This window comes from Gorilla gorilla, chromosome 16 (genome assembly GCF_029281585.2).
Source record: "Gorilla gorilla gorilla isolate KB3781 chromosome 16, NHGRI_mGorGor1-v2.1_pri, whole genome shotgun sequence".
Lineage (NCBI taxonomy): Eukaryota > Metazoa > Chordata > Mammalia > Primates > Hominidae > Gorilla > Gorilla gorilla.
Window position 1 is genome coordinate 55,165,237 of NC_073240.2, and position 25,632 is coordinate 55,190,868.

General features: G+C 34.4%; 1 protein-coding gene across 1 annotated transcript in view; it reads left to right on the forward strand.

Annotated features, from left to right (window-relative positions):
• The window catches only part of UNC13C (unc-13 homolog C), a 649,688-nt gene that overhangs the window by 415,154 nt on the left and 208,902 nt on the right, over window positions 1-25,632 (forward strand). Inside the window, exon 18 of the mRNA XM_031002438.3 lies at window positions 18,518-18,603. Within this exon, the coding sequence (XP_030858298.3) occupies window positions 18,518-18,603 (86 nt within the window). The remainder of the gene's footprint in view (window positions 1-18,517; window positions 18,604-25,632) is intronic.

Below are 25,632 nucleotides of genomic sequence, written 5' to 3' on the forward strand. Positions count from 1 at the left end.
TTCCATTGTACATATATACCGCAATATGTTTATTCATTCATCTGTTAAAATTTGTACTTTTTCAAGATTAGGTTGCTATGAATATTTGTTTACAAGTCTTTGTATAGACATACTCTTTTATTTCTGTTGAGTTACGTGGTAAGTATGTACTTAATATTAAAACTGCCAAACTGCTTTCCAAAGTGGCTGTACCATGCCAACACTTGGTTTGATAAATCTTTTAGTTTTACCTATCCTAACAGGCATATATTATCTAACTATGATTTTAATTTGCATTTTCCTGAATCCTAATGATACTCACCATATTTTTATCTGAATATTTGAAATTAATGTATCTTCTTTGGTGAAATTTCTGTTCAAATCATTTTCCCATTTCCAAATTAGGATGTTTATCTTATTATTGTTGAGTTATAAAGGTCTATACTAGATAAAAGTCTGTCATCAGAAATAAATGTTGCAGTATATGCTTCTAGCTTGTAACTTCCTTTTCCATTATCTTACTAGTGCCTTCTGAAGAGTATAGTTGTTGCACATTTTAAAAAAAAATTTGATAGAATAGTCCAATTTATTGATCAGTTTCTTTTACAGTTTAAGCTTTTAAAAAATTCTATTTTAGAAATCTTTGCAATCTGCACAGTCAGCTTGCAACACCACAATTTTCTTCTAGACATCTTACATTTAAGTCTATAATTCATTTCAAGCCAATTTTTGCTTGTTAACTGGTGTGATAATCAAGTTTAACTTTCTTTGGGATCATTTTCATATGGTTATCTATTTTTTTATCTCTACTTGTTGAAAATTATTCTTTCCTCATTGAATTGCTTTGGCATCTTGGAGAAAACTCAATTGACTATATATGTAAGAGGTTAATTCTGAAGTTCTTTGTAATCTGTTCCACTGATCTATATATCTGTAATTACACCAGTACTGCATGTCTTGGTCACTATCATTTTCTAACATATTTTGAAATATTATAGTAAAATTTACTCAACTTTGTTTATATTTTTGAAAATAGTTTGGCTCTTCTAGCTCCTTTGCAATTCCATTTAAATTTGTATCAGTTTGTCAATTTCTACAAGAAAAAGGTCTGCTGGACTTTTGATTGATATTGCATTAAATATATAAATCTATTGGGGAGGAAAGAAAACAGCAATATTGAATTTTATAATCCATTAACACGGCATTTACATGCATTAAGGTCTTATTTAATTTCTTATTTTGGTGAAAAGGTGTTACATATTCTTTGTTAATTGGTTTCTAAGTATTTTTATTACTATCTTAAATGGTACTTTTAATTCTAATTTCTCATTCTTTGTTAATAGTACATAGATATACAAATATATATCTTCAGCCTTTCTAAATTTACTTTTTTGTAGGTTCCTTATGATTATTTCAATAAATTATATTCTTGTCTAAAATAAATACGGTTTTACTTATTTCTTTCCAATTTAGATGTATTTTATTATTTTTCTTGCCTTATTGCTCTGGCTAAAATCTTCAGTACAATGTTGACTAAAATTAGTGAAGAGCAGACATTCTTGCCTTATTCCTAATCTCATAGGGAAAGCATAGAGATTTTTACCGTTGAATATCATGTTAACTAACTGTTTTTCATGGATGCTTTATCAAGTTGAGGAAGTTCTGTTCTGTTCTTATTATTCCGAAAGTTTTTATAATGAAAGGGTGTTGAATTTTGTCAAATATCTTTTCTGCTCATAATAGGGTAATCACATAATTTTGCCTTTCAACAATCAGTATGGTGAATTGAACTAAGGAATTTTTAACTTTAAACCAACCTTGCATTCCTGGGACAATCTCCACATGGTCTTGATGTATAATCTTTCCTACATAATATTATATTTTATTGATAAAATTTTGTTAAGTATTTTTGCCTTTGTGTTTATGAGGATATTGCTCTATGGTTTTATTTTCTTATAGTGTCTTTTTCTGTCTTTTATATCAATGTAATGATGATTTTATAGAATGAGTTAGACATTCTATAATGTATAATTTGCCAAAAGAGTTTTTATAAAATTTGACATTTTCTTTTCTGAGTTTTTGATAGAATTTACTGGGAAAATCATCTGGGCTTAGAGTTTTATTGTAGGAGGTTTTTAAACTAAAAATATTATTTCTTCATTAGATATAGGGCTATTTAGTTTACCTGTTTGTTCAGTTTAGGTTTTTGTAGTTTGTATCTTCAAGAAAATTTTCCATTTAATCTAAGTGGTGAAATTTTCCATCATGTAGTTGTTTATACCAGTCTATTATTATCTTTTTTATGTCTATTAAATCTGAACTGATTTTTCCTCTCTTATCCTTAATATTGATAATTTGTGTCTTCTCTCTTTTGTTCTGTCCAACTGGCTGAACACTTATAAATTTTACTGGTCTTAAGAAACAGCTTTTGATTTTATTCAGTGTTTTGTTTTTTGTTTTAAATTAATTTTTTTCTCATTCCTTTATTATTGTCTTTCTTCTGTTAGTGAAGATAAATGTTAAATGGCTATAGCAGTAATCCAGTGAGAAGATATGAAAGCCTTGTATAAGATGATGGAGAGTTAAGGTTAGATTTGTGAAATAAATCAAAAGATCTTTATGACTAAATGCATTGAGTGGAGTGTTAAGGAAGAAAGTAGAGACCATGGAAATGTCATATTTATAGGGACATCATTATTGGAGATAAGAAATACAGGAGGAAGTATCCATTTAAAGAACTTCCCACAGTGACTTATATTTTGATATACAGATATTTGGTTACCTGTGGGTCTTCCAAGCATTACATGCAACAGACAATTGTATACTTAGATAAGAAAGTCCTTTAGGTTGATATCAATTAAATACATAATGTAGAGAAGTTTTGCGATATGTGCCTAAAAGTAAGAAATCTTAATTATTTCTAAATATTCATAAAATTTTACTCATTTTACTTAAACTGTCATGACTTCATATTACTTTGCTTTTGTTATGCAGACCAAAACATAAGCAGAAATATGTTTCATCCATTCTGTTATCTCATTTGTTTGCATGCATTGTACTATAACATGTAATTTATTTTAGTTTTCTCCAAAAGTATACATACAGTGAAGTCTCAACTCATTTTCTCTCTGCATTAAGTGTAGATAGGAGAAAGTATCTCAATGTATTGAGTAGAAAATGGACCAGTTTTAAAAGTTGTCTTTTCCATTTGCAAGGATAAAATCTGCCTATTTTTCCCCTCTCAGGGTTATGTGATGAGCCAGAACATTAGTTTCAAATTGCATGTTTTTAAAGGTAGTATGTTTTATTTGCTGAAGTGAGGAAGTTTAGGTTTAAGCTACTTTGATCAGGGATTTGCCCTTTGTTCTTTCTGTTTTGGAAATAATGTTCAGAGTATTAAAGTTATTGATTTGCTTGCTTACACTATGGCTTCCCTAAATTACTTTTATATTTAAGAAATTGTTATGAAAGTGTTTATCCTACTATAAAGTACAGAGACTATGCAGTAGAGTCCTGTATATCCATTATTCAAATTCAACAATTATCAAAATTTTGTGATGTTTTCTTCATCTGTACTCTTGAGTTTTCACCTTCTTTTTCTTTTGGCTGAGTTATCTTAAACAAACTTGAGACATTTTATCATTTCATCCCTTCTTAGTTTAGTATTTATCTCTAAAAATTATGGCTTTCTTTTGTGCATCACAACTAATAACATTAACGGTAAGGCCCTGGTATTGTGTAATCCCTATTCCATAATCAAATGCTCCTGATTTTCTTTAAAGAAGGTTTTTTTTTACATTGTTTTTTTTCAGTCAGGATCCAAATAAGGTATTAGCATTGCATATGGTTATTATGTGTTACAGGTCTCTTTCATACTAGTTAAGTCCCCCCTCCCTTTTATTTTATTTATACCGTTGACTTCTGAAAGAAGCTATGTTCATTATCCTTTAGAATCTGCCACTTTCTGGGTTATTCCATTTGCTTCCTTGTGGTGCTATTTAACTTGTTCCTTCATAGTCAATACTCTCCATAGCTGAACATTTCAGATTCATTTTTTTAAGAACACTTCATAAGTGACTGTGTGTATTTCATACTATGTCACATCAGGTAGGACATTATCTGGTTATTCCCTTGTAGTGATGTTAACCTTGATTAGTGCTGACAGCCTTATTTCTTCATTGAAAATTTCTTCATCAACCTTTCCTATAATGGTTTCATTTATTTATGATCACTTCAGAATTCGCTATTTTATTAGGGATGACAAAATGGTGGGGTTTTATTTTTTTTTTAATTATACTTTAAGTTCTAGGGTACATGTGCACAACGTGCAGGTTTTTTACATATGTATACATGTGCCATGTTGGTGTGCTGCACCCATTAACTCATCATTTACATTAGGTATATATCCTAATGTTAAGAAAATGTGGCATATATACAACATGGAATACTATGCAGCCATAAAAAATGATGAGTTCATGTCCTTTGTAGGGACATGGATGAAGCCGGAAACCATCATTCTCAGCAAAATGGTGGTTTTATAAGGTTATCATTTCTTCAACATTTATTCGTTAGGATTTTTTGTAAAGAAGAACTTTCTTTCATTAATTAGGTTTACTTACTTGGTTACCCATATGTGTGATAAATATAGGAAAGATACGGTAAATATTTAATTATTTCTTTTAACCTAAAGTATTTTTATCTCATTCTTTTCTACTCTATTGAACTTTTATCATCTTTCATTAAGAGTTTCATTTCAATTTAATAAATATGTATTGACCCCTTAATATATGCCAGTCACCATGCAAGGCTAGAGTCACAAGTATTTAATTTGTAAAAGAGATATATATGAAATTAATCAGGAGTCTGAAAGTAGTTAACTACTGTGCCTGCCACAGTCACAAGTCATTCTGTGATTAAACTCCTCCTACACACCCTAGTTGACGTAGCCTTATGAGAAAAATTTTGCACAATAAGAGAAACTAGGTTCACTCTCTGGAACTGTACCAAGAAATACTGAGAGTGAATCGGCTGACAGGGAGAATAGACACTGAAAGTTTATGAATTTGGAGATACCTGTAGCAGGTGATCAACAATTAAGAATAAGTCAGAATGAAGTATAAACAGGAACGAAGATCGTGTTGAGAGAGAAGAAGGTAGTTGACAGTGAGTGGCGGGAAAGGATACTTGGAAGGAAAAGCAGATACAAGAATAGCAGAGTCACATACTGGAGGACTTTGTGCCTGAAGATCCCCATCTGTGGTCGTTCAACGCACTCTTCAGTGCTGCCTTAAATCCTGAAGGAGCATCTTGTCTGTCTTGCCTGAGGGTCCCTGAAGCCTGACTCCAGGGGCTGTTTGACTCCAGTAGACAGAGTTCAGCTTTTCTTGGGTTCCAGTACAATGTGGTAATGGAGTTTAGTTTTGTTTCTCCATTACCCAAAGTATCCTTACAAAAATTACTTTTTAATTATTTGTAGTTACTTGAGCCTCTGATTTTTGGAACCAAAGTAGCATAACTAACCCAATATAATATTATATGAAATGACACATGTATTTCAATATAGTTGCAGTTTGTTTGCTGTTGAAATGTAAAAAAAAAATGCTTTAATTTGAATTCTTAGGATCTAGGTGAACGGTTCATTTCCTACAAGCGATCAGTTGTGCAGACCTGCAGTTCATAGTGGGCAGAATAGGTAGCAAAAAAACCCATAGATCTGTTATAAAAATCTACCTAACACTAAAGATATAAAGTAAAATTTCAAAAGTAATTTAAAAACTGTTACTCATATATATCATAGCCATTTTGAATTTTAAAACAGATCAAGTGTGTTTCTCTGCAGTTTCCTAAAATATTACATTATATGGAAAGAATTCAGACACTTTTCTAAGTGCATAAGAGTACTGCCAAAGAATGCTTACCGATAATTATACTAATTTAAACACCTCTGAAGATTTCAATTTTCTACCTCCCTGACCACATATCACAGAGGTGAAAAAGAGTTGATCTTGAATTTTTCAAGGTTTGTCATGCTTGCTGAAAGATTTTAACACAACTAGATATTTATATGTTATAAATATCATAATCATTATATAGGGAACCATGGGGAATTAGCTGGAGACAGGCACTATTCTAAGCATTTTTACAGTTTAATGTTTAATCCTAAATTTATTCTAATGATATCAGTACCATTATCATCCCCAAACTGCAGATGATGAAACTTAAGCATAGAGGGTACTAACTTATGCAAAATCACTTATCTAGTAATAGGCAGAATCAAAATGTAAGCAACCCTTTGAAATAACAAAAGGGTTAATGTTAACAAAAGGATCCCATAAATAAGATGATGAGCATTAATCCTTCCAAACATTTCTGATATTTTAATGATTAATCTGGATCTGATTGCAACATCTTTTAGGCTTTCTATGTTTTAGAAATTAGGAGGCAAAACTTAATTCATGAGACCATATCAGGATTTATAGAGATAATGCATAGAAAGCACCTGGCCTAATGCCTGCATTGAGTAGATGCTCCATAATGGTAATCTCCATCTCTGCTCTACTGCCTTAAGCTCCCTGCCCTGCAATATGAACATGAGGACTTGCTTGTACCAGGTCTTGCAGTTTGAGAAACAGTTATCTAAATTCAGTAAATTCTGTTGACTATTTACCCCATGCACATCACACAAGTTATTTAGGCTGTCCCTGGCCATCTCCAACTCCTTTGTCATACTGCCAGGTGGTATTTTCATTGTCTTATGCAATGCTGATTTCAAGAGTTAACTTGGAGCTGGGCTCATGCTGGTAGGCCTAGCTACTTGGGAGGATGAGGCAGATGGGTCTCTTGATCCCAGGAGTTCAAGGCTGAAGTGAGCTATGATCAGACCACTGCACTCCAGCCTGGGTGACAGAGCAAGGTCTTGTCTCTGACATAAATAAATAAAAACTTTTAAAAAGTGGAAGCCAGGAGCAGTGGTTCACGCCTGTAATCCCAGCACTTTGGGAACCCGAGGCAGGAGGATTTCTTGAAGCCAGGAGTTTGAGATCAGTACATAGTGAGACCCCGTCTCTACAAAAAAATACAAAAATTAGCCAGGCATTTTGCCACGTGCCAGTAGTCCCAGCTATTAGGGAGGCTGAGGCGGAAGGATCTGCTTGAGCCCAGGAGGCAGAGGCTGCAGTGAGCCAAGGCAACACTCTGAGCAATAGCCTGAGCAACAGAGTGAGAACCTGTCTCAAAAAAAAAAAAAAAAAAAAGTTTACATAGATCCATTCACAATTTTGTTTTTCATCTTAAAATTAAATATATACTTAAATATCTGAGTTCATTAAAATAATGCCTTGAAACAAAGAGAAAGCAAAAAGTCAAAAAGGGTGATTGGCTTCAAATGGCACTTATGATCTACTTGCTTTATGGTACAAGAGAACCTAAGTACAAAAGGAAAAATTTCTACCACAGCATTAATTCATAAGGATGGCTTGTAATTTACTAGTAGAGTCCTGATTAATAAAATGTATGCTTAGTTGTTCACTACATTCACGATAATAGCAGTTAATTGCACTAAATGCATGTCAAGCATCTTAAGTGCAGAACATACTAACAAAGGCTTAATAAGTTTTATAATGTAAAAAGAGCACAACAAACTGTCTCTTAAGTTCTAGCTATGACAAAGAAATTTCAGATGCATACACGACAGGCAGTTACAGAGAACCGTTGCTTACTTATTTGTAATAATTAACCTACTTTTCTTCAAAGACAAACTTCGCATATCAAAATAGTACTTCACATTTAATGGATTCTGATTTTATCCATTGTGACTGATGAATCAGTATTATCAAATTTGGCAGTGGCAGATTATGTTTTCCTCATTTCACTAAGAAATTTGCAAGATAATAAATTGGGTTATTAAATTGTGTCTCATAAGATTCAAGATTTAAAACATTTGTGCTTTGTTAATTAATTGCTGCAAATTAAAAACAGGAGACAGTCACATAATGGTGGAATGGATCAGTTATTTCATTAAACCTCCTCTTTATGATGGTAGATGAAGTTAAGCTATGACTGCATTGAAAACGAAGAAGAGGTGGAGCTCTACCTTAGAGAATTTAATTTGTGCACAAGAAAACCTCATGAATTCAGACTAGTGTGAGAAGGGTTAATTTAAATATATATGGTACATAGGAATATTTAAGGTACCATATTTATGTGTACTTCTTTTAACGTTTAAGTATGTATGACAATTTCTACAAAGTTACAAAATGGTTGTGGAAAGGTAAAGCTCTTTCAGTTTTGCTTCTATCATAGTTAGGAATTTATTTGTAGTTAATGTATGAATTGTTAGTGTACAGCTCAATACTTCTGAAGTTCATAAAACCATTCAGTGCTGTGAGTACATAAACATTTTCCTTTGCAATCAAGTTTATTGCTATTAACTTTATTAACAAATTTTCTCCTACAGACTAAACACCTAGTAAGCGCAAATACAAATTTTCATTCACTTTATGTGATTATTTTTATGTTAGAAATCAATGGAATCTAAATAATATTTTCCTGTCTGTCTCATTTATACTTAGAATTTCATCATTATCAGCAGGAAACATTTATTGAGTACTCACTATGTGCCAGTGACTATGCAAAATATTTACATGTAAAATCTCATTTAATCCTCACAGCAGCCCTAGAAACAGTCCCAAGTTACACAATTAATATCATCCCCATTTGACAAGTGAGAAAATGGAGTTTTGAAGAGATTACTCACTGCTCCACTGGGTAAATTTGCTAAGCAGCAGAGGAGAAATGAAATTGCTGTCTTTTGGAATGCATTGCTATTTAACTTCTATATTATACTGCTATGTATTATGCAGAAGAAATAGACAAAAATGTGTTAAATTTTGGAAAATAAGCCTCTAGCAAATATGCAGATGGTATAGACTCCTTAGGTAGCCCCCACCAAAAGGCAGAAGTATTCCACTGTGGAATGTCAGAAAAACAAACTCTGCCTTTTAAATAATGATTTGATACTGGGACTACGGCATAGAAAAAGCATATAAAAAATTTAGTGTCAAAGTGAGATTACATATTTAGAAGTCTACAAAGGCAAGTTAGACATGGTGAAAAAACACTATTACGGAAATATTATTTTGTGGCCCCTTAAAAATTAGAAACGTAAAATGTAGCCATTAGTTACCCAGAAATTGATAAAATCTATGTTGTCTGAAAAATGGAGTGTTTCTCCTTTCATTTCCAGTACCAGCTTTCCTCTTTCACTTACTGTATTTTACTCATAATTGTTCATTTTTTCTCCCCTATTTCCACAAGGCAGAAAAAAATAAAGAATTGTTTGGGAAACTGTTAGCTTTGCAAATGTTACTAAGTTATATTCTGGCTGCTAAAATGGTTTAAATAGTATGGAGAGAAAAAATTATATACATATGTAGGTATTGAGAAGACCGTGTAAATGTAATTAATACTGTTAGGTAGTAAAGAGATGCTATGTGACAGAAGTGTAGTGGGGAAAGAATATCTTATCCTTCTATCCTCTGAGTCCTCAGCTGTAGTCACTATAACAAGATCCATTAACAAGAGAAGAGCATACAAATTTATTTAACATAAGCTTTATATGACACGGGAGACTTCAAAGGAAATAAAGAACTGAATAAATGATTAAATCTGAGTATATTTTGTGCTAGGTTCGACGAAAAGTGGAGAATTGAGGGGACATGTATAGAAGCCCCCAGAAAAGTATAAATACAGTAAACTTGGAGAAGCAGCAAGGCCTGCTCATTCACATTCCTTTTGACATCCCTATCTTCAAGGATAAGGATGCTTCTTTCTTTCCTTTTGATACAGGAGCAGCACCTCTCACATAAGGATCTTATTTCCTGCTTCAGAGAAAGATCAGAAAATCCTTTCTAGGTTTTATGTCTTGCTGCAGGGGAAAATCATAAAGTCCTAACTGCATGTGCCATTTCTCAGATTCCTTCCACTTGAAATATGCAATTTGCCAAGGTGCCATATTTTGGGGTAGCATGTCCTGAATCCTGTCAGGAGAAATGTTTTATAATGCTAGACAAAACTGGTTAAAGAGAAAAAATGTTATTCCCCTTATTTTCATCAGTTTGGAACTACAAAGCAAACATCAATAACATTGTGCCGGTTCAGTTAAACCTTGTGTCACGAGTAAAATTATGGAATTTCCACAGTATGAAAGCACCAATCCTGTCACTAATTCTTAATATTAAGTGAGCTCAGACCCATTTATAGTCACTATGCACTTCTCTTTGCCCTTATCATTCACAACTATTTAATCATTGCCAATTCTGCCTTGAATACAACAGAACACTTAAAGGGAGGTGATACTTGAGCTGTGCTTTCCAGGGAGAGAGAGAGAGGTTATTATCTCATAGAAATTAAGAAGAAGAGAGAACAGGAAGGTGGAAAATGATCAGAAGATATATAGAACGTCAGGCGTGTCAAGAAATAATAAATAATAGGGGTAGCTAGATTATTCATGGTAAGGGTTGGGGAATGAAGGTGAAAGAAATGAAAGTTGGGGCCAGATGGTCAGAGCAGGATAGTCATATCAATGAATTGAAACTATTATATGCTAATAAATGTGTGACAAGCAATTTATGGTTTTAAAGCAATAGTTAGAAATATGATGGCCTGTGTTTTTAAAAGGTAAATTTGGTGATAATATAGAAGATGTATCAGAAGAGGGAAAAATAGAGGCAAAGACATAAACTAATTGATTAGTGCAATTAGTAAGGCAAATGAAGGTAGCAACTTGAATTGGGGGTGTGATATTAGGAATAGGGAAGAGAGAGGAAAATTCCATAGGTAGACCAAAGAAAAAATTCCCAGGAGGGTGGAAAGGAGGGGACACTGTGGATCGTGGCAGAGGTGGATGACTCTGGTAGCTATCTAAATTCATCAGCTAAATAGTATTGCCATTAATTTAACTATGAAATACGTAAGAAAGAGTAAGAAAAGTTCTTCCAAATGTACAAAAAGTACCATAGAGTGGAGGTAAAGTAAAATAAAATACAGGCTTCAGAAGAACTTGTGTAACTGTTAAAGAAAGAAACTTTGCATTCTTTTTATTTTCTATCATGGGATATCTATTATCTCTTTAGGTAATAGCACAACCAAAATTGAAACCAGTGTATCATAACGTTTTATAATGGAAAAAAACTACTAAAACTGATCAGAATGAGACCTCAGACCCCAAATATTGTTTTCGGTATAGAAGCAGATCTTAGCAAGAAGTAGATCTTGAGATTTAAATTTAAATAGGGACTACTACATAAAATATGAAGCCAATAATTTAAACTGTAAATATTTTGAGGAAAAACCCAATAGCCTAATACCAACAAAAAAGAAAGAAAAAGTTAACTGTGAAAACATTTTCAATGCATGGGAATTTTTTTGTTGTAAAAGAAAAGAATGGGCCAGGTGCAGTGGCTCACACCTGTAATCCCAGCACTTTGGGAGGCCAAGGTGGGCAGATCATGAGGACAGGAGATCGAGACCATCCTGGTGAACACGGTGAAACTCCATCTCTACTAAAAATACAAAAAATTAGTCGGGCATGGTGGCGGGCGCCTGTAGTCCCAGCTACTCGGGAGGCTGAGGCAGGAGAGTGGCATGAACCCGAGAGGCGGAGTTGCAGTGAGCCGAGATGGCGCCACTGCACTCCAGCCTGGGTGACAGAGTGAGACTCTGTCTCAAAAAAAAAAAAAAAAAAAAAAAAAAAAAAAAAAACCATGGGCAAGAACCATAGGATCTGTTTCTGATTCTGTCTTTGATTCATTTCATGTTCTAGTACACTTTCCTAATCTCTAACGTTACTAAGTCTAAAATGAACGTTATTAAAGTTCCCTTTACATCTCCTCTAAATATCAAACAAACTCATTGAATATTGTTTTTTCTTTATTGGAAAGATCTCAGTGCTTAACTCCTGACCACCAATTTTTAAATTAGAAATAATAACAACTGAATAGGGGTTTTGTGAGAAACAAATTAATATTATCCATCTTTGAAAAGAACTCGTATATAGTAAAACTCCGATTGATTCTACTTCAAAATTGAATTTCAAAAATGATATGATTACAAAAATAATCATATTCAGCTTCACAGTCTGTATGAAGTAGAAAATAAGAGTTCTAATGTTTATTTATCATTTCTGTGAAGTAAATCAGTAAAAATTAAAAGCATGACTCCCCAACCTAAGCTTTACAAATTTTCAGTAGTTTGGTGTGTTTTCTTCCAGTTAATCTTTCACACATATAAACATAGAAATTCATTTAATAATGTTTGCTTCTATAGTGTTTTTTATGAAATATACGATCATATTTTATATGCTAATCTATAATTTGCTTTATTCACCTAATACTGCCTGAGAGACATCTATTCATGTCAATTGAAAGAGATCTGCCTTGGTCATTTCAATAGCTGCATATTTTTCCATGGTATCATTTAACATCAGGATGATGCAGCCAATGAGGCAACTCCTGGGGCACAGACAAGAGAAGGGGATAGGGACAACACAGATATTGGTATAGAAAAGAACTGAAGGCCTGTAGAGAGTCATTAGATAACTATGAGAAAATCAACTTCAACAAAAGCCTGAATTTTCATCAATTTTTAATTGTTTCCAGTCTGATAAGTAGAAAATTTTTACTCTTATTAAGGTGAACAGCTCCTTTCTTGTGTTTATTAGGCTTTGATTTTTTTTTAAATTTCCCTTTCATCTCAGCCACTTTTCCTTTCATTTCTTCTATAGATTTTTAACATGTTAATAATATTATATGTTCCTTTTATATTAATAATATTCTTTTTGTCTTTTATATAAGCTGTATATATTTTTCCAGTTTGTTGTTTTATTTTAAATGGGGGTTTTTGTTTTGCTTTTTCTTTCCAACTTTTATGTGAGGTTCAGTGGGTACATAGGCAGGTTTGTTACATGGGTAAATTGTAAGTCATGGGGGTTTGATATACAAATTATTTCATCACCCAGATGATAAGCATAGTAGCCAATAGGTAGTTTTTAGATCCTTACTCTCCTCCCACCCTCCACCCTCAAGGAGGTCCCAACGTCTTTCGTTCCTTTCTTTGTGTCCATATGCACTCGATATTTAGCTCCCACTTATAAGTGAGAACATCTGATATTTAATTTGTGTTCCTTAGTTAATTCACTTACACTAATGACCTCCAACTCCATCCACGTTGCTGCAAAGGACATGATTTTATTCTTTTTTATACCTGTGTGGTATCCTATGGTACAAATGTCCCACCTTTTCTTTATCCAGTCCACTGTGTATGGGCTTCTAGGTTGAATTCTATGTCTTTGTTATTATGAATAGTGCTGTGATGACCATACAAGTGCATGTGTCTTTTTGGTAGAGAGATTTGTTTTGGTTATATGCCCAGTAAAGAGATTGCTGAGTTAAATGGTAGTTGTATTTTACGTTCTTTGAGAAATCTCCAAACTGTTTTCCACAGTGGCTGAATTAATTTACATTCCCACTAGCAGCGTATAATCGTTCCCTTTTCTCTGCAACCTCACCGGCATCTGTTATGTTTTTACTTTTCAATGATTGCCATTCTGACCAATGTGAGATAATAACTCATGGTGGTTTTGATCTGCATTTCTGTAATGATTAGTAACATCAAGAATTTTTTCACACGCTTTTTGGCCATGTGTATGTCATCTTTTGAGAAGTCTCTGTTCATGTTCTTTGTTCATTTTTAATGAGGTTGCCTGTTGTTTTTGCACGTTGACTTGTTTAAGTTTCTTACAGATTCTGGATATTACCTTTGCCAGATGTATAGTTTGCAAGTATTTTCTCCCATTCTGAAGTTTGTCCCTTTACTCTGTTGATAGTTTCTTTTGCTGTGCAGAAGCTCTTTAGTTTAATTAAATCCCACTTGTCAATTTTTCTTTTCATTGCAATTGCTTTTGGGGTCATCATAAAATCTTTGCCAGGGCCTATGTGCAGAATGGCATTTTCTAGGTGTTCTTCTGGGTTCTTATAGTTTCCAGTTTTACATTGTCTTTAATTCATCTTGAGTTGATTTTTGTATATGGTGAAAAAGATCCAATTTCAATCTTCTGCACATGACTAGCCAGTTATCCCAGCATCATTTATTAAATGGGGAGTCGTTTCCCCATTGCTTTTGTCAGCTTTGTGAAAGACCAGATGGTTGTAGGTGTGCGGCCTTATTTCTGGGCTCTCTGTTCTGTTCCATTGTTCTATGTGTCTTTCTTGGTGCCAGTATCATGCTGTTATGGTTACTGTAGCCTTGTAGTATAATTTGAAGTTAGGTAGTGTGATATCTTTGGCTTGGTTCTTTTTTCTTAAGATTGTTTTGTATGTTTGGGTTCTTTCTTGGTTCCATATGAATTTAGAATTTTTCTTCTAATTCTATAAAAATGTCATTTGCCAAACTGCTTTCCAAAACAACTATAACATTTTGCATTCTCAAAAGCAATGTGTCAGAGTTCCAGCTCCTCTGCATGCTTGCATCTTTGCTAGCCCTTAGTATTGGTGGGCTTTTGCCTTTTGTTTTTTTAAGCTATTCTAATAGACATGTAGTATCACATCATAATTTTATTGGCAAATATCTAATGACTAATAATGTTGAGCCTATTTGCATGTGTTTATTTCCCATCTAATTTTTTTCTCTGCTGCAGTGTCATTCAAATCATTTGCCCATTTTTATTGGGTAATGTTTTTTCTCTATTATTGAGATTTTAGTGTAATGTATATATCCTGATATAAGTCCTTTATCAGTCACATGTTTTGCAAATTTTTTTCTCCCTGTCTGTGGCTTATCTTTTTGTTTTCTCAACAGTGTCTTTTGAAGATCAGATTTTAATTCATGAAGTTCAATTTATCAATATTTTATTTTATGGGTTTACACCTTTGTGTTACATCTAAACAATTTTTGCCTAATATAAGGTCATAAGGATTTTCTACTATGTTTTCTTTCAGAAGTTTTATAGTTTTAGGTTTGGCATTTGGGTCTGTGGTCCTTTTTGAGTTAAATGTTTAATTTGTTGCAAGGTATGAGTCAAGATTTTTTCTTTTTTGCATGTGGATATTCAAGTATTTCAGCATCTCTTGTTGAAAAGACTGTCCTTTCTTCACTGACGTACTGTTACACATTGTTGAAAATTAGCCACTCTTGTAAGAGTAGCCACTCTTGTCTTGTAGTTGAAGACATTCTGTATAAATTATTATATTTTCATAGAAAGCTGCAAGTACAAGTAATGTTTGTTCTTTATTTTAAAAAAAACCATTTTTTCCTCTTCTAGTGCTTTTACTTTGTTATGTCAATTTTAGAATCAGTTTATTAATTTCCACAAGAAATTCTGCTAGAATTTTGATTGAGATTGCATTGAATGTATGAATCAATTTGAGAAAAGATAAAATTCTAACATTATTGAGTGTATCAGTCTATAAATACAATATATTGATTTAGGCCTTATTTAATTTCTTTTTTCAATACTTCATAGTTTTCTTCATATAAATCTTGTACATATTATCTTAGATTTATAAGTATTTAATAACTTTTGATGCTGCATTAGTCCATTTTGACACTGCTATAAGGTGCACACCTGTAGTCCCAGCTACTCGGGAGGCTGAGGCAAGAGAATCGCTTGAACCCGGGAAATGGAGGTTGCAGTGAGCCAAGATCGCACAACCGCACTCCAGCCTGGGTGACAGAGTGAGACTTCATCTGAAAAAAAAAACAAAAAAAAATGCCCGAGACTGAGTAATTTATAAAGGAAAGAGGTTTAATTGACTCACAGTTCCGCATGGTGAGGGAGGCCTCAGGAAACATAATCATGGTTGAAGGCTGAGGGGAAGCAAGCAGCTTCTTCACAAGGCAGGAGGAGAGAGACAAGAGCACAGGAGGGAACTGCCAAACACTTTTAAAACCATCAGATCTCATGAGTACTCACTCACTATAAGAGAACAGCATGGAGGAAACTGCCCCCATGGGGATTACAGATCCCTCCCTCAACATGTAGGGATTACAGTTTGAGATCGGATTTGGGTGGGAACACAGAACAAAACCATATCAGATGCTATTATAAATGATACTGTTATTTTAATTTGAATTTCCAATAGTTCATTGGTAGTATACCGAAATACATGATTTTATATTCTGTGACCTTATATTTTGTAGCTTCTTAAATTAGTTTTTTAGACATTTTCTATGCAGACAATTTTTAGTATGCCATTTTTTATGTAGAAAACCATGTTGTCTGTGAAAAGTCTTATTTCTTCCTTTGCTATCTATATGCCTTTTATGTATTTCTCTTGCATTTTAACAGAATTTAGGAACTCCAGTACAATGTTATGTAGAAATACTGAGAGTCAACATCATCATCTTCATCCTTAAGTATCAAGTGTGAGACTTAACTATAATTGTAGCAGTAGGGTTTTGTAGATTCTCTTTATGAGGTTAAAAAAGTTCACTTTACTGTCTTTCAGAGGGATTTTAAATCATGAATGAATGTTGAAGCTTGTCAAATACCTTTTCAGCATCTATTGAGATGATCATAAAATTTTTCTTCCATAGTCTAACAATATGGTAAATTACGTTGATTCATTTTTGAAGGTTGAATTAACATTGTACTTTTGGGATAAACATCTCGATCATAATGTATTATTCATTTTATATATTGTGAGATTAAATTTGGTATTTTTTGTTGAAGATTTTTACATCTATGTTTATAAGAGATATTCTTCAGTTTTTTGTGTGTTTCAGTTTTTAGTTTTAGTTCTTTAGTTCTTTGTTTCTTGTACTGTAAAGTTAATATAATCTTATTCTTGATTCAAATAAATTAAAATAAGTAAGCAATTTTGCCTTTTTATAAGCATAAAGTACTCTTATTATATCACTTATAATTTTGATGCCGCATATTAATTACATAAAATCTAATGTACTACAAAATGTGTGATGCTAGTATTTATGCTCAAATGAAACCTTTTGAAATAAATTGTTTGCCTAGGGTTATTTTTATATCAATAAAGTAAAATTTAATATTGAAAACTAATTTATATGTATTCAGATTGTATTAAATTTTTTAGAAAAGTTCTGAACTTAAATACTTGATAAATGTAAAGCTTCTGATTTAAGTTTTAAAATCGAATGCCTTATTAGACAAATTGATAAAATTGGCAGTCAGTAAGGGAAACTGATGCAACACACTCTAATTTTGATGGAAATATGGACTAGAGTAGTTCTGTATGTGTCAATAGTCTTTTCTTATTTGAGGTTGTCTTGAGGTCATATTTCCTTAGGTAACACTTTCCATACAGGATTATACTCTTTTTTTATTCGAACCCCCAAATGTGGATGAATGTGAGAACTAGCTCTGTTCTTTGATATAAATATTTTTATTCATGTGTGCAAGTCTATATATATAGAGAGAGAAAATACTTCTAGTCTTACATTCTGGCATGGAGTGAGTGTTTACATTGTAATAAAAAGACTCGGTCATCATATTCATTGGGCTTATATTATTAGGAGCCTTATCATGAGACTGAAAACACATGCAAACATAATAAATTTTTAGAAGCAGTCAGAATCTTGTTTTTAACCTAAGCTTGCTTAGTCTAAAACGCAGACCTGCCTGGAAGTTCTGGAGTACAGATTACTGGGTGTGTCCACCAGGAGCCATTTTGCCAGAGGGAGTGAGGAATCTTTGTTCATATAATTCACATGAAGATAATAGATAATAGAAAAAATAGAAGTACTTAATTGTGCTTCAAAGAAAATGGCTGAGGGACATATATGAGGTGTGATTTTTTAGTGTCATATGGTGTTTGCTATTCAGCTTCATCTGATCTATCCTCAAAAGTGAGACATAAAAAGATGGAGTTGGCCAGGTATGGTGGCTCATGCGTATAATCTCAGCACTCTGGGATACCAAGGTGGGTGAATCACCTGAGGTCAGGAGCTCCAGACTAGCCTGAACCAACATAGTGAAACCCTGTCTCTACTAAATACAAAAAAGTAGCCGGGCATGGTGGCACACGCCTGTAATCCCAGCTACTTGGGAGGCTGAGGCAGGAGAATTGCTTGAACCCAGGAGGCAGAGATTGCAGTGAGCCAAAATGGCACCATTGCACTCCAGCCTGGGCGAAGAGTAAGACTCCGTCTCAAAAAAAAAAAAAAAAAAAAAAAAAAAAAAACAGAAGAAGAAGATGGAGTCTTCGATAAAAGTGAAGGAGCTCTTGAGACACAAACACTCATCACAAGACATCCACAGGGAGACCCAGGCACCATTACTTTGGCACTGATATAATGAAGTCTCTTTTCTTACCATCCAATAACTTTTTAACATTAAACTCTAGTGTGTAACATTTTTTTTGACTTCTGAAAGTTCATAAAGAGAAATGTCATAAATAAAAGTATGTATGAACTATGTAATAACTACTGTGGTATATATGTAAAATGCTGTATTTTGGTTTTTAAGCATGCTTTTCTTCTTCATACACTAATACAATGTGTTTGGTTTTAGGTTTCCTCAAGAGCTGAACATGGGAAAAATAAGTGCCGAAATTATGTGGACTCTTTTTGCTCTGGATATGAAATATGCATTAGAAGGTAATTATAAATATTTATACTTATTCGAACACATGTTAGAGTTAAATGGTGATATTGTGTTCTTGGCTTTAAATGTTAAGAATTGAAACATTGAAATACTAATTATTGTGATCAGTTTAGTTCTAAAACTTATTTCCGTATGGTGAAAAGATAAGGTCTCAAAGTACTCAAAAAGCCCTAAAGAAGTATGTACATTTTTAATTATATGGTCTAAGTTCTTGGATCATAAGAGTATTTCACTGATAGGATTATGCTCATATGCAAGAATACTTTATGGTAGTTCATTTACCAAAGCAGGCCATATTGAGGGGGTGGATGAGTTGTTTAGTCCAGATATTTGTCTACGTGGACTTGGAAATAGTATCCACCGGGAGGCGGGTCAAAATCCTACCAAGTTTGCACAAGAACAATGGCAGAGGTCTTCACCCGAAACTCCACTCTGAATAAGTACAAATCATTCAGTGTAGAAAAAGAGAAATACAGCTCTAAGCTAAACAATTCTATAAATATTCTTTGTGCACCCTTATTGTGTTTACGGTTAGAGATAGAACCATAGACCTGGTTACTATCCTCTAGAAACTAACAACCTAGTAGAAAAATTTCTTTGTACTTATTCAGTGAATATATATTGAGCCCATAGATACTAAATGACCATTGGTGCACTGGGTGTAGGGGATGCAAGAGTGAACAAGATAGCCCTGGTCCCCACCCTCATCAAGATTACAGAGGAGGACTACAAGAATGCAAACAGTTGCAATGTGGAGTGGTGAGGATTTATGATGACGGAGTGTCTGGAGAAGCACCTACAGCAGACCTGGGGCTAGGGGACAAGGCAGGCTTACTACGGGAACTTCCTCTAAGAAAATGTAACTTTGATAAAGACCTAAAGGATAGGTAGGAGTAAGAAGAGCTTTTGGTAGGACAGAGCACTAGCAATTAGAGAAAGCACAAGGTGCATTTGAGAAGAGAGAACTCAGTGGGCCCAATGATCAAGAAAGAGGTAGCAAGAAGTAAGACAGGAGAAATTAGCAGGGACCAGCAGACAGGGCCTTGTGGGCCATCGTGAGGAGTTTGACTCTGTGCTGAGAGAAACAAAGTCCCATAAAGGATTTTCAGCAGGTGCATGTCTTACTTAGATTTGCAACTTAGAAAAATCATTTTGATTACAATATGGAAAACAGGTTGCGAGAGTGAGACAGGTTTTATAGAGTTCATGTTTATCGTGCTAATGTTTAATAGCTTTCCTGTACCAGGTTGCAGAGGGAACATTCAGTTTTTCTTATTGGGAAAAAAAAGGTACTAGATAGATCATAATATCTAGTTTTCTGATAAAGTCAGGCTCTCCCACTCACAAATAGAGAGGTTTATCTAATCTTTAAAATCACACCAGAACTGCTCAGAGGTACAATTCCTTACTTTGCAATGAGGTGTTTCTTCTACAGTTTATTAACGACCCAGCCCTTCCTACCTCTTCCATCTTTGTCTCCTACTAACCACATCCTTTTACATCTCTCTGCTTTCACTGTCTCTTTGGGACCCCAAGATTCTCTTACATCAGACAGGAACTACCAGTCCACTCAGCAAATTACTTTTTTTCAGAGAGCATTCACTACCCTAGGCCTATACTCTGCATCCCCCCACCCTCCTTGAAAGTCTATCAGGCATCTGAAAATTTTTAGGGTCTGTATAGATTCTTAATCTCCTTTGTCAGAACAGACTCTTCTCTGCTGTTCCCTATAGCAGTTATTGGTGCCACCATTTATGCAGTTACTTAAGCACTTACGGGTTATCATTGATTCCTTTATTGTCTTCGCTACAATAAAAGTTTATTCCTGCATGAGGGATTTTTTGGCCAGCTGCTCTGATGCCTGGATTTTTCTTCCCACCAATCTTCATAAGCAGCCATGTAGGGCTCAGCTACCGACACCTCCTCAGAGAAGATTTCCTTCACCGCATTATCTGTAGTAGCTCCCAGGAATAACTTTATTTTAATCTGCTGCATAACAACTGATTTTATTTGTTTATTTGTTTGTTGATTTGATTATTTATGTGTCTTTTTTACCACAATGTAATTTTTTTGTCTATGACTTTTACCAACATATCTACATTGCCTATAATGATGTTTAGAAAATAGAAGCTACTCAATAACTACTTGTTGAACAAATAAATTGCCAGCTTTACCAGGTAATCCCAACTAAATGGATTAGTGGCAAGGGCAGTAGAAGAGACATAATTTTGGGGCCGTCTTTTGCTGTGTGACCTTGGGAACATTCCAAGAGCTCAACACCTTTGTGTTTCATTGTTCTCCCCTTTTGTTTGAGTAGAACAAAACTCAGTGCATTTTCAAACATTTATTGCCTTTTTGTATCATAATGTATAAGGTAAATGTTATAGAAAGTTGACAATTAACTTTACCATTTAAGTTTTAGAGTAAATTTAAAATTTACTCTAAATCTATGTCTTAGAGTAAATTTAACTGGGGACTTAGGTACAATTCTGCATAACCGTATTTTCCATATTTAACTATGATTCAGCATACTTCATATATATTTTGAAGATTAAAGTGTTTTAATGCTTTTTAGTAGAATAGATGGTCTTACTAGTGACATTTTCAATTATATGAGATTAGAGCTTTTTGAAAAAAAGAACTATGTTAACCATGTGTCAGTCCTTAACACAAGCCTAGCATGTAGTAGTTGCTCAATAAATAATGGTTGCATGAAAATCTAAGGTGCACTAAAGCAGTGTGTAAATGAATATATATGTGTAGATTAGTGACATAGTTCAGAATTATTTTCATTTATATTAGAGCCAGGCAGTTGTACATTGTTAAAATTTCCTATATGTTTTATGTATGTTTGTTTGTTTGTTAGAGACGGAGTCTAGCTCTGTCACCAGGCTGGAGTGCAGTGGTGTGATCTTGGCTCACTGCAACCTCCGACTCCCTGATTCAAGCCATTCTGCTGCCTCAACGTCCCAAGTAGCTGTTTTCTAGTCCCTTCTATATTGAAGTACATTGTTCCTCAGTTTAATTGTCCATGTTGATATTTGCACAACAGAATGGTAAAGCTTTAGCTCATCAGAATGGCTTTTAGCCTCAATCCTTACCCAAAGGCTTTCTAATACATAACAATCTATTTTACATTAGCAAACACAGCCCACAGAACATATGGCAAAATGCTGCTTTTATGAGATAAAACCACATTTTAGCCATCAAACAGATTCCACAGACTGGTTAATAAAAATCAGCTGTCAGGCTGTCTAATACAAAGTTGAAAAGTATTCCATTAAATCCCCTATGTCGTTTTAGTGGGGAAATGGAGATCAGGGAGAATAGACGTTGAGAAGCAGGGCAAGGCCAAGGTGGACAGATGTGTTTCAGGCTCACCTTCCTCTGCTTGTTCTGCATGTTTCTTCCCACACCCTGTCTGCCCTGCCCCTTCTTTATCTATATCTTATGAGCACCTGGTGCATTCAGGGCTCTCCAAGAGATTAAACACACTAAAGCATTTGGGGCATCCTGGTTGTCCCTTCCAAAAGATCTGAAATCACAATAAGGAAATAAACACATAATAATCAAAAACTGGGATGGTTGGGGGGTTGGCAAATATATCCTGCATACACTGATGAGCTGGAAGTGGCTATATGGGAATAAACATAAAAGACAATAAAATGGGAGCAAGAAATGAAGCTAATTAGCATCTGCTTTTCACCTCTAAACATGTATCTCAGAAACTTAGGAGATTCTTGCCTCCTTTCATCTTTACATTGAAGGAAAGCATCAGTGTTAATACCATTGACCTAAACTTGGAAGCACAGTTCCTCTTTCACACTTATAGTAAGTGCATTTCACAGTTTCCTCCACTGGCAGTTCCCTTCCAACCCGCACACTCCCTCCTCCCTTGCAATTAAGTTGAAACTACTTGTTTTGTATATCAGGAGTAGATAGAGAAGGCAAGCTCCGTATAATTAATCTAGAAACATGCTGACTAAAATATTTGGTTTCTAAATAACAGAAGAAAAATAGACATCTAAGACTGTTCGTAATGCTATTATTTAGGTACACCTTTGACCATCTACTAAATCACTTTGTTATCTATTTCAGTAAAAGATAATTAAAATATGTTTACCTGAGTAATGTACCATGCTCTTTTGATAGAGATGAATACATCAGAGTAGGTATGTCATTAACTGGTCAGCCACTTTCTCTGGTCCAACTTAAAAAGTAATCAAATGGAAAGAACAGGACTGAACTAACTTCTCAGGCTATGAATGTGGTCCCACTTGTAGTATAGGCAAATCTATTTGTTGAACACACAGCTGGGTGCTCTGATACTATTAGAAGTTCAATGGCTAATAACTTCAATAACTTTTAAATCTGTCTTTCTATTATATGATGGTGAACTTTAGCAGAATCTTACGTAAATGGAAATGAGTTTCCAAAAGCCCACTGAGCTGGTATTAGAATCAGGATATGGAGCCTTACCTGTTTAGATATTTTTAATTAGTAGATGGTCACTATATAAATAGAACATAAGGCCTTGATGAGTATTTTATCCCTGCCTGAACTCAAACTCTAAGATTCTAGTTTTATCTCATATAATTCTGCCTCTTTGGTTTTGAAATAAGGAACAACAGTGGACACTGACATTCAAGGATTTAGTTAAGTTACCTGGTCATCTGTGCTCCTGGAAAACACTGAGCTTTCTCACATTTTTTTGTTTCAGATGGTATTAGAATTTAAATTTCTTGTTAACTCAATTCAGAGTCTGTGTTGTTGTGAATACAGCTGGTCTCTCACTGTTGAGCTTGGTACTCACTCAAGTATGACAACTTTTCTTTCTCTCATATGTGAGGCCTCAGGAGACTAAAAGCCTGAGACTGGGTGATCTTTCTCTCTCCCACGTACAACATACCCACTTTCTAGTTAATTGTTTTAGTAGCTAATTATTTTTGGTGTGCTTAAGGAGTCAGAAAAGAATAAGATGAACAGATCCCCTGCAGTAACACCAAAATAGTAAAAGAGAAACTCTCAGCTTGGATACCTAACAAATATAAGGTTTAGGGTTAGTGTATCAGTTACCTATTATGATATAATGAATTATCCCAAAATATAGTGGCTGGCAACATACATAAGTAGCTCCTGTTGTTGAAGAACTGATGGGCTGGGGGATTGCTTTCCTAGGTGACATACTTACATGGCTGTTGAGTAGTTGCGGGCTGTCAGCAGGAGACCTCAGTTGTTCTCAGCATGGACCTCTCCACAAACTCCTTGACCATCTCCAAGATACAGCTGCTAGCTTTTCCCAAAGTGGGAAATGCAAGAGAAAAGGCAGAAGCTGCCATCTTTATTATCTATACTGTGAAGCCACACTTAGTCACTTCTACAATATCTCGTTGGTCGCACCGTTCAGCTTGTTCAGCGTGGGAGAGAGTATGCAAGGTGATGAACTCTAAGAGTCAAGGATACAGGTGTCATCTTGAAGGCTGGCTAGCACAATTAGTATTTGCCTTTCTGACCATTTCTGTATAATATTAGCATATTCTTATTTTAGGTCAGGTTTTTGTTTGTGATGATTTTAAACAAAAATAATAGTCAGTGTGGATAAAACCATTTTTTCCCCTTCGGCTTCATTTCTCTCAGCCCTTCCCATAGCAACAGGAAAATGAGGTGAGCAAGAAATGACTCTTGAAATTTTATAAAAATAAATTATTTTCTAAGATGCTAAAGCTCTTGTTAACCCTCTCTAGTTTTCCTCACCAAGCTCCTCTGGGAAGGGAATTCTGGTTCACTGAAAAGAAATTAACCAGACACTTTCAGGAAAGGCATTCATTGATCTACTGTGCTCTCTTCATTTCAGAACAGTGGTTTTCAACACTGATTATACATTAGAATCACCAGGGGTAGAGCCTTGGCATTTTGAAACATGCCCAGATTTTTAATCTTATTTAGCAATTGCCTATTTAGCACTTGCTGGGTACTGGTTTAAATGATTTATGAATCTTAACTTATTTGATCCCCACAACAAGCCTATGAAACAAATACTATCATTATCCCCCTTTTAGAGAGGTTATTTTGCCTGAAATTATATTGCAATTGAATGGAAGAGCCAAGATTCCTGGTGATTCTAGTATGTATTCATACTAGATTGATGTATTCATGATTGAGCACCATTATTCATAATGTTAATTACATTTTGGTGGCCTTCTTGGAGAATCTAATAAAATATGTAGACTGTATTACTAGAAAAATGCTAAATAGCCTATACATCAAAACTCTGCGTATATTCCCCCAAAGATAGGTATACAAATGCCCTATAGCCCAATCATTGACTTCTTCCAAGGATCCATGAACCCCAGGTTCAAAACTTTTGCTTGCTAGAGCAGTGATTATCCCTGGACCAGCACCATCAGCTAGCAGTTGGTGGAAATGCAAATTCTTGGGCCCCATCCCACATCTACCTAATCAGACATCCTGGGAATAGGGCCCAGCAATTCCTGTTTTGACAAAACTTCCAGTTGCACCTGATGTGCACCAAAGTTGAGAACCACTGCTCTAGAAAACCGCTGTGTGGAAGAAGGTGATTTAACCAGCAAATGAACCCATTTCATGATTCTTTATAGACATCTCATTGTTCTTGGCTCATCCTTATGCAGGTAGAAACTATCTTCTGTTAAAACTTGGTTTATTTGATAAAAATATCACCAAAGGAAAATTACTCACAAATATTCATTTAATTTTTCATTAATACACACACTTATATATTATGTATTCAAGGAATTCCCAGAATGCTTGCTCTGTGCCAGGCATTATGCTAGCAAGGCTCAATGCAACACAACAGGCATGATCCCTGCCTTGAGAAACTTTTACTTTACAATAAGCAAATAATTACACAAATAAACATATAAGATTTAATCAGCGATATGGATGAAAAGCATGTCCATTAGACATCTCTAACTTAAATGTTTAAAGTAAACCTAGAAGTACAACCTTCTCACCCAAACCCTATTCCTCTCTTGGTCTTTTTT